The sequence below is a fragment of the Chanos chanos genome, chromosome 8 (genome assembly GCF_902362185.1).
Source record: "Chanos chanos chromosome 8, fChaCha1.1, whole genome shotgun sequence".
NCBI lineage: Eukaryota > Metazoa > Chordata > Actinopteri > Gonorynchiformes > Chanidae > Chanos > Chanos chanos.
Genome location: NC_044502.1, coordinates 30,989,259 through 30,999,370, shown reverse-complemented (window position 1 = coordinate 30,999,370; position 10,112 = coordinate 30,989,259). Strand labels below are relative to the sequence as shown.

Below are 10,112 nucleotides of genomic sequence, written 5' to 3'. Positions count from 1 at the left end.
GTCTCCAAGCTGTGTCAAATGGGATCAAAAACAAAGGGATTAACAACCTGTCAAAGAATGACCAATCCAAGATAACTGGCGACGTATTCAGTTCATTTTCAAATGTATATACGTTCATAGACGTGTGTGTGTGTGAGTGTGTTTTCACTGTATTACCAACATTATGCTGCTCATTTTGTCACCTAACTAAATGAATAGACAGAACTGAAAAGAACAGGCTATTTTATAAATTAAGTCATCTGAGAATCTTAAATTATAAAACGTGAGGTGATCAGGAAGTCACATAAAGTCTCCGTGGAAGTCTCAGTGATTTCTAAATGATTTGGGCCAGAACAAACAAGGTCTTAGTTTCACTAAAAGATCAACTCACTGTGAGATTACAAGGGAAGCCCAATAAAGTTTTACTATCTACAACCTGACTTGAGCACATTTGGAACCACCGACAGTTTGCGCTGGCTGCAAACATTTACCCTACAGTGCTTTTTATGAAAACTCTAAATACCATTTCTTACAGAAAAATTTCTAGATGAGAAACTAAGGCAGTGGTGCATCAGATTCATGCTCCATGTGCCTTTTCAGCAATATTGTGACTTTAATTAACCACTAAAATTGAATTCTGTGATTAAGGGAAGATGTTGGATCGGAGATGTGTCAGTAGCTAGTCTGTATTTGCATGCTCCATATGTAGAATGTAAAGCTTGTGTAGCTTCTCCCAATACTTAATATTGGATGCTGGAGCTCTGATGAGCCAGTGTGTAGAATGCATCTGGTAGGTCTGACAAAAACTATTGGGATTTGTATGTTTTGTTTGTCCTACTGCTTCATGCTGTTGCAGAAACAGCATGTTAGCAAATCACAGCTTTGAAATTAAATACAAAAGTCACCTCAAAATGTACAAATCAAAAACACGTGCACAACAAATTTTGTGTAATAGTTATATGATATCTTGATAAATGAATACCGCTGTCTTCAGTAAAGCTGTACATTTTAGCCATCTCTCAGAATGTATGTGTAACTGTCACACATACTTGTAAAGAAGAGGCTGTGGTGAGAAAGAAAAAAAAACCGATAAGACTCTGGACCAGTTATATTCTTCTTTTTTTCTTTCCTTTTTTTTTTTTTTTTACTTTACTCAGACACTGAGTGCAGCATTCATGTTCCACATGGAACATGATAACACGTATTCAATTGCTGGTGCTTTCTATCAAATCCATTTCCCTAAATTCAACAACTGCTGTATTTTTGAGTTTTTCTTTCCTAATGTATACTTAATGTATGAGATGTAAATACAATATTTGAATGTAGTCCTCGTAAATCAGATGAATCTTCCCATGTGTCCCTGCTCCATTTGCTCTGTCTGTGTGTATGTAATGTTGTAAAAGGCCTGCAAATGTTTTTGCACAATGCTCTGTATGCATTGCATGTTGTGGGATATTTCTGTATATACGCCTCCATGGTATAGGAAATGTTTATGGTGTATTTGTTTGACTGTGCTGTCTCGGCATGTTCAGGATAGATTTTGATCTCTCAGTTTTTGAACGACAGTCTTATCAGGACTGCAGACTGTTTTTAGTGTTATCAGCTAACAACTCGTTTCAGTGCTGGTAATTTGTTTAACCCTTTGGGTTCCATTCTCTTGAGGATCATCCCTAAACTAATAGTATGGAAAGATGTTCGGAATGAAATGCCAACAAGAAGTCCAGAATAGAAAAAGAGATAATTTTTTAGGAATTTACCATCAAAAAATGCTTTGTATGTTCAAAAAGGCCCATGACAATTTTACAGACTTACATTAGTAACAGACTGATCCAGACTAATCAGTTATGTGTAATCTGGCCACTGTTGTATACTGAAGGGTAGAGGAAGGTTTGGATACAAAGGGTGCCATCTAGTGACTATATTTTAAATTACATCACACAAGGTACATTTAGCTTCAGATAAAAGGTTTCAAGTCTGTTCCCTTTGTGCAGACACTTGGACATTTCTCTCATAATGGCATGTCCTTGCATTGTATGATTCACACTGTATTATTGTAATATACATACCTGTGAATGTGTGTTTTTATGTGCATATTATGTATATGCACAGCTGTTATACTATCAGAATGCTTCCCTAAATATGCAAGTTGTTCTCCACTGAAAGAAAATTAAGTTTTCTGTTAACCACCTCGTAAATACTGTGCAATGATACTGAAAGCCCATACATCAACAGTGGTTTCACTGCCGAGGTTCAGCCTAAATCCATAGGCTGTTATTGTTTGCTATTGTTTACTTTTTTTCCTCATCTGATTTAGTGTGGTCTCATCAAATCTACATGTCAGTAAGTATTTTGAAAAACAAGTCTACACAAATACACTATTTTATATTTTCCTTATTTGTTGTATATGTGTTTATATTAAGTTTTATTACATATGTATTTTTTATTTGAATTAATCTTTTGTGATTTTTTTAGAAATTAGATTGATATAAGGGATGTTTGAATTGTATTTGCTCTCAATCCAGAATCCTTTCTGAAGATCAAACATGCTTGTTTTTGAATCATATGTACATATCTTATAAATCATATAAAAAGACAATTAATATCCCAAATAATATTCAGTTGCATGCTGGATGTGGATTGACAGTAAGAATATAGCAATACTGTTTTTAAACAAATGGCTTGTTAGTGTTAATGAATATTTCAGTCTGTTCAATGAATAGACTAAAGTTACTGAATAAATTTTGTCACTAAGACAACTAAATGTCTTCATTTGCCGTCCCTTGTGTCACCATTTATAGTTCAAACTAGAATCTATGGATTTTGGCGAGTCTAAATAACGAAGTGTGTCTTGGTATGTCACGCGCGCCGCCGTAACATCGTTCTGCCACTAGGTGGATGCACCACGAGACTTTTAGTTTCACTTCCGAAAAAACCCGTCATCGTTTGCCTCTTTACTGCGTTCTGCGATTCGCGAACTGCATTCGACAGCCCTAGGTAGGTAACCTAATTCAGCTAACTTATAGTCTGTCATTTCAGACTTGGCATTTATACGTAACGTTGGCGCAACTGTATCCCATGCCCATCTTTCAAGAACTTAGAGTAAATGAATAAGAAACTGTAAAAGCAAATCAAAAATGAGATCTCTCATCCTGTTTGTCAAAACGACATCTGTCAGAATCCATATGTTTTGGGCCGCAGACATGGTCATGAGTTGTTTGAAATTCATTTTAGACTTGGGATGCTGGATGTGAAATTGAAGTTCAGTGTTAGCAATACTTGTTTCGAGCCTGTAATTTCGCTGGGGGCGGGTTCTGCTACTTTATTGTGACTGCTCTACTGTGTTTCTAGTGAAGCTAAGGACTCCCGATATGTTTTAGGGACAGAAGAATTATGGATATTCAGGATTGTGTGGCTAACAAAGATGTCGAAGTGGCGATTTTACAGAAAAAGATTCAGTCAGCAAAAAGCCCTGAAGAGGAGTCAAGGCTGAAGCAGGAATTGCAAGACGTCATGACTGTAAGGTTCATTTTCCATGTTTTACTATGACTCAGCCATAGTGTTGAAAATCACATCATAGTTTGACCAATTCATTTTCTATTCTGGGATCACCAGCTGCCTTGAAATACTTGACGAAACACACAAAATGTTTTGCACTTCATTTTCTGCAGACAAAAGAAGTAATACGGGACTCAGTACGACACATCGTTGAGAAATCAGCTGACTCTCCAGAGCAGGCCGAAAGGGTGCTAAATTCAAAAAGTGGCGATTGTATGAGCAGGATGTACCGAGACGTTGTCGAGTATTATAAAGCCAAGTGCTTTAATTGGCATGAGCCAAAGGTAAGCGCCACCTGCCTTCATAGACTGTTCTCTGCAGCTAGATGTGATTTAGTCTCCATTCCATCTCAGATAACACCTGTCATCTAAGATTGTTCTCAGATGATTTGTCCAGTTCGATGTAGATTGCACGTGGTTAAGGAAAAAGTGATCATGTGGAATTGGTTATCTTACTTTTGTCCAATCTCAATGCCACCTGTTATGTGACAAGGTGGGTTTGTGTGTCCTGTGATCTCACTTAACGCTGGTCCTTTCTACAGTACCAGTCTGCCATACATCACATGTACCTGTTTGCTAACCTGTGTGAGGAGAAGATCCCAGTGGAACGGTGAGGGCATATCGTAGCTCATCCAGAACTTGACTTTATTATTAGTTCAGTTAGATGAATATTTTAAAATCCAGTCCAGTATTCTAATTATGTAGCAATAGACTGAAGTGCAAGAAAATGTGCATGTACTAATCAAAATTATTTTTATAAAATAGCAACAACCAGGAACTAACCCATTGAAGTTAATCGCAGACCATGTGTTTAACACGTCTTCACCTTTGTTTTACAGGATCAAGTCTGCAATTGATGAAGTTAGTGTAGGTCTGAAGAAAGATCCTGTCTCCAGCGAAGGACATTAGTCATCCTCACAAGTTTGAGTTTCCTTAAATCTAGGGTCATATGATTTGTTATGACTGTTTATCTGTATTATCTAGTTTTGCTGCTTTGACTTTGATTCAGACTCACATATCTTTCCTCCATACATTGGTATTTCTTAACAGAGATAGAGAGCACATTAATCCCTGTTACCTTAGCAGTATCCTTTGTTTCAACATTGATTTTTCTTTTTTCATTGGGTGTTTGTTTGTTTATTGTTTTGTTTGCGTGTTAGGTATTGCCTTGTATTTTCAAACTAACTTTTATATAACGTTTCAACATTGCATCAGTGTAACACTAGTAAATGAAATGAATTGACTGTTTAAAGTATGCATGTCATTACTCCTCAAGCAATTTATATCGCAGTTCTTTCACCCACAATTCCCTCATTTAGAATGTGGACAGTGTAATATGTGCAATGGCAGGATTCACTGAAGAACAGTATTGGAACACAGGGGTGATACCATAGAGTTTATCAACCTGAAATCCTAATCAGAAACCCATTCAACAGCATTGTTTTCATAATATCACAGACAAATTAACTCACCACCACTTCAAAGATGCACAATTCAGATCAATTTAATGAAAAATATCTAGATTTTTTATTTCTAGTTATCCTCAACAAGCCACATGAAAACTAAGCTATTGAAATGCAACCTACAACAAAGAACTCATTAAAAAAAACAATGCAAGCTGTAAAATGCTTGAAATAGACTTGAGACACAGCCTGAGAAACCTGTTTTCAAGCCTGGTTTCAGTGCAAGCACTTAGTCAGAACAATGTGGAACATGTTACATTCCATACTGTGAGATATTGCACTGCAAACTGTAATACTGTGTTTAATTAGGTTCTGAATTACGACAGGAAAAATTGGGAGAACACTATTTGTATGTGTGTGTGCCTGTGTGTCCATTCTTTTTGGCATCATCAGATTCTCCATAGTGAAAAAAACACAGAACTCCCTTACTGTCTATGTGCAGTCATCGGCCATGCATAAGACTATTCTAATATCCAAGCACATGGTACAACACCATTCTATTTTGATTCTATTAGGCTCAACGGGCAGTTCATTAGATATAACACCCCATTCACAACAGCGGACTGCTCTTGCAGAGAGTCAGTGCAAAACTTCTCTGTCCTTGTCGCAGATGGGCTTTAGCTGCAGATAACCACATCAGGTGCCACTCCTGTCAGATACAAAAAGAAGAAACAGCTCCAGTGTGCATGCAAACATACACACTGCATAACTGTGAAGTGGAAAAACATCGGTAAGTCAAGTGAATGCCAGTCCCTGCTGCATCTTGCTGATGACACAGTCAGGGTTGTAAGGGGTGTAAGTAACATAAGTCCATGGACCTTTCCTTTCAGTTGTCAACGGTAACAGCTGGTGGCACCGGTGTGATTGTCACAAGGTGTTGTCTTGGCGCACTTTAGGCCCCTTGATATCAGCTGAGCATCCCAAGGCTAGAACTGACCCTTTGGAATATGGACACGTCTTGCCGCAAGACATACCATATCCAGATACAGGCACTGTCTCAGTATGGACCATGACAGTGACTTGACTTTAACTGACTGGCCTGCACAGCCCTCAGACCTCAAACCAGAAGAGCATCTCTGGGATGAGCTGGAACAATCTGGTCACGTCATAAATCCATCGGACTAGTTACCACAGTGATTACAGTGCCGTCATGTTAGCATCGATCAACATCCATGTGGGACATTTCCAACGCCCTGAAGGATCCACATCTCAAGAGAATTCTAGTACATCTTGGGGGTGGCGAAGCAAGGGTGAACCCAGTGCTGGGTGGGCGCACATAAGACACTGGCCACTGAGTGCATGGGGGCATGTTTACATAATTCTGAATTACATCATCACTCATTACTTAGTTCTGATGAAATCACAATACCTTTTCATCTTTTAAAAAGGCACAACTTGAAGTAAGTGTTACAATTCTTTCAAAGTTTTACAGTGGGGGGAAAAAAGAGAAATGGTTATTTTGATATGAATCAGAGTTAATACCTGTAACATCATAATGTGTGTAGACTTTCCTGGCAGTTGTTGCAGATTTTTTCTGAGGTAAAAAATAAGTCACAGATTTCCCTGTTTGGGTCATAATATTGTTTTAGGTCCATAGTGTAGTTATGGATATGACTAGTTCTCATGAGCACCTGATAACTGTTTTTCTTCCGAGCTAATTCCTGTGACATTAGTGTATATTTAATCAAGGGACAGGCATATGTTCTTATGAAGATATTTCACCAGGATGAAATTATTGGTCATTGTGGCCCTGCAATAGACACAATTATATCAATATTAGTAAACACAATGTTTCAAACATGAACTACATGCTTTTGCAATAAGACTTGCGAGAACTGCAAGGCTTCCAATACAATATCACGCTTTCCGATTTGTGTTTGATACAGAAGTAGTGAGTTGCAAAATGAATCACATGAAAACATATTAAAATAGTTCAGCATTTTATATTAAAACAGCATCAGAAGCTGTGTCAGGCAGCATTATGCTGGTGTTTAATATGGCATTCAATGCACTCACTACATTTGTTAATGAGGTAGTGTCTGATGATACCGTCTCTGCATGCTCTGGTAAAATATCCTCATCACTCTATGCCACCACCCTGTGTAAAACAGAACTTCACCCTTTTGGACATATGGGTTCATTTGAACCATTACCTCAGTGTTTGTCAGTACATCAGATGGCTTGTTAATCAAACACAAGGATTTTTAAAACTTTGAGGCGTTTCTAACCTTATCATATGTAAGCAGATCATTTTCAAATAAACAATTTTTAACTGTAGAATGTGTAAAAAGAAAATGGATACAGTTCATTCCTTTTGATAGAATTCATGCTTGCGGGAAGAGGGTCAATGCAGCATCTTTTACTCTCCGTATTTAAGATAAAATGTAAAGTTTAGCTAGTCTGTGAAGGCTGTATATCGATATTTTCACTGAATATCAAAAAGAACAAGAAACATTATGTATTGGTCCACTTAAATAACGGATCAGACAAACTGCATTAACCATTTCATTACAGGGAGGCAATTATTTAAACGGAGCCATATATCAATAAGGGTGAACTGTAATGTACTAACACTGATAAGAGCCTGAGAATAAAGGTCAGTTATTTTGTTGGGCGTATAAAAAAATGAGGCACGACCAGCACTGTGCTAGGAGATACATTTCAAATGCTTGAGTTAAAAAATGAAACTGTTGTGAACTATATGGGCACCAGTTCACCCACCTGTCCTGTCAACACAAAATAAAACGAGGTTTGACCAAAAGGCTGCTGGAGACTGACATTGGTGGGAAACAGATGCATGGAGAATGGAGAGACTCTTGTTCAGAACTCAGTGTGCAGTGGACTGCTGTACTCCCTGGACATGTTCTCAGAAGGTTTCATAAACACGCCCTCCATGACCTTCCAGTAACTGTGCTGGCTGGAGCTTGTCATGGCGTGTACCTCTCTCTGGCCATGGATGGGTCTACCGTACTGCTCCCCCGTCACAGACAGCAAGGCGTCAGTGGCAGCATGACGGAAACGCACAGCCTCATTACGATCCCATACCGAACCGCCGCAAAGAACCGTCCACTCATCAAGATGGTCTCCCTCACCATCCTCTCCAAAAGCACTAACCTCCTACAGGAAATAAAACAACAGACACGTTAAAATTCATATTTTTACATTTTTTAAAAAACACTGATCAGGAAAGTCTCTGTGTTTTGTATCTTCATTACAAAAAGCGGCAATGCTGGCTTTGGAGGTTGTTTGTATTTCAATTACTATTCAGTGAACTATTCAGAGTCTATTCACGGGCTTGTTTATCCCATTATAGCTGGATTACAGCTCTGCTTTACTCTGTGTGATGCTGATGTTCTGTGTCATTTTAATCCCAATGACTGCAAATCCAGCATTGTTTAGAAATACCCACTATGAGATAATAATAACAGAGAGAGAGAGAGAGAGTAAGAGGTAGAATATTCTCTGGACAAGGTGACAAACTCTAAGAAAGGACTTGGTAATGATGAGGAATTGGAAAAATTGATATCCAGGAAGTGTCTAGAATGTAAACTGTACAGGAATAAGCTGTAAGATTTTGACAGTGTCCCTAGTAAACATATTAACAACTTTCTTTGTCCTTACCAAACAACAACAAAGCAAATAAGATATTCTGAACAGTGACAGGGTTATGACCGGTGGTGGGGGTGGTGGGTGTACACAAAATGTTTGCAAACCTGGTTAGAAGACAAAGGAGATGCAAAGTAGTGACTGTGCAGATTTCTCCCCGTGTTGACATGTGTTAGTCGAATGTTTTGGCCACATTTTACAGCGGTTCCACGATGGCACAGTGCCTTAGCTGTGCCGCGCACGCTCCAGTAACTGTTGCTGTCTTCCACTGAGGTAACACCGGTAACCGACTGCTGCCCGCTCCCTGACAACCAATGACAGCACATTGGAAAAAAGCAGCAAACAGTACACATATCCAATGCCCTTAAATGAATTTCCATATACAGACATTAACATTGTGCTCTCGATATATTCTGTTAGGAAAGTGTGTTAGTCTTAGATGCTTAGTAAGGCTACAAAATACTGAAATGGCTCAGGTAAATCCACTTAAACTTAATGTGTTGACATGTTCTCACAGTGTCTTCACCAGTAGGCGATTTGAGGGGGGATGCCATCCCCCTTGCCAGCAAAATGATCAAAATACATCCCTCTTGTTAACCTGCCACCACCCTGCATCCCCTGTAGCAGAGAGAGTGCTGGGGCAGTTGAATATGTCAGTCTAGTCTGCCTGACTCATTGATCCTTTATCTGACTGAGGTTTATGCAAGTTAGAATCTATGTCCCCGACCAAAATGTATCCCCCTTGTTAACCTGCCATCCACTGGGCAATCCCCCCTATTAAAAAAACAACAAATCACCTACTGGTCTTCACAGTGTACTCTATGGTTATTCGTACCCCAAGCAGTGACTGACAAGACCTGTTTTTACTGCCATTCGGGTTTTCTAAAAGATCAACCCGAGTACATATATGCCTGGTTCTATAAAAGAAACAAGCCAGTAATGAGCACAAAACACTTACTTCCTAGGCAGGATGTTAATTACTACACACTGACAGTATAACTTTCTTGACTATCTTGTCAATGAAATTAACTCACCAGAACCATATCGGACATCGTGCGAATGTAACCTGACGTTGTGTTTCACGTTTAATAACTTAATAACTGAGCCGCAAGTAACAAAACTTAATTCCGTGGCTGCAGAAAAACTACAAGTAGAGAACAGTAAAACTGAACACCACAGAAAAACTACCAAGAACATATGATAATCCATAGCCACATTCACTTCTGACACCCGTTTTGTTACTGAGAATACGAGACTATGAGCTACGTCACCAGTCAGAAAAATGAAGGATCTTGTGCTGCCGTGTTTAGAGCGTCATCTATTGGTTTGGCGTAATTATCATACTGTGCACCGCTTCGTGAAATCTGTGTTTGCAGATCAGTTTGCCAATTTGTGATTCGACGTAAGGCATTTTTTCGGAAAACAAACGCGCTCACTTAAAAAATTGTTGCCAGTGTTTTATTAAAGCGCAATATGTGATTTCGGGCAGCCAAACAGAGAACCGGAAGTT

General features: G+C 38.8%; 2 protein-coding genes across 2 annotated transcripts; one reads left to right on the top strand and one right to left on the bottom strand.

Annotated features, from left to right (window-relative positions):
• The first annotated feature begins 2,932 nt into the window (after positions 1 to 2,932).
• Positions 2,933 to 4,753, top strand: LOC115819234 (legumain). Its single transcript, XM_030782796.1, has 5 exons — positions 2,933 to 2,973; positions 3,357 to 3,495; positions 3,648 to 3,818; positions 4,076 to 4,143; positions 4,373 to 4,753. Exons 2-5 carry the CDS (start codon positions 3,370 to 3,372, stop codon positions 4,440 to 4,442), a joined length of 435 nt encoding a protein of 144 aa, XP_030638656.1. The 5' UTR covers positions 2,933 to 2,973; positions 3,357 to 3,369; the 3' UTR covers positions 4,443 to 4,753.
• Positions 4,754 to 4,952: 199 nt separating this feature from the next.
• Positions 4,953 to 9,833, bottom strand: sdf2 (stromal cell-derived factor 2). Its single transcript, XM_030782621.1, has 3 exons — positions 9,637 to 9,833; positions 8,710 to 8,906; positions 4,953 to 8,113 (listed from the first exon to the last, which is right to left on the bottom strand). Exons 1-3 carry the CDS (start codon positions 9,809 to 9,811, stop codon positions 7,817 to 7,819), a joined length of 669 nt encoding a protein of 222 aa, XP_030638481.1. The 5' UTR covers positions 9,812 to 9,833; the 3' UTR covers positions 4,953 to 7,816.
• Between the last annotated feature and the right edge of the window lie 279 nt (positions 9,834 to 10,112).

Excerpts from the sequence above, each read along its gene's own strand:
- LOC115819234 (XM_030782796.1), top strand. The coding sequence starts at position 3,370 with ATGGATATTCAGGATTGTGTGGCTAACAAAGATGTCGAAGTGGCGATT. Across the intron at positions 3,496-3,647 it reads AATTGCAAGACGTCATGACT|ACAAAAGAAGTAATACGGGA; the intron begins GTAAGGTTCATT and ends CATTTTCTGCAG. Across the intron at positions 4,144-4,372 it reads GAGAAGATCCCAGTGGAACG|GATCAAGTCTGCAATTGATG; the intron begins GTGAGGGCATAT and ends TTTGTTTTACAG.
- sdf2 (XM_030782621.1), bottom strand. The coding sequence starts at position 9,811 with ATGGATTATCATATGTTCTTGGTAGTTTTTCTGTGGTGTTCAGTTTTA. Across the intron at positions 8,907-9,636 it reads CGATGTCCGATATGGTTCTG|GGAGCGGGCAGCAGTCGGTT; the intron begins GTGAGTTAATTT and ends ATTGGTTGTCAG. Across the intron at positions 8,114-8,709 it reads CTCCTTTGTCTTCTAACCAG|GAGGTTAGTGCTTTTGGAGA; the intron begins GTTTGCAAACAT and ends TATTTCCTGTAG.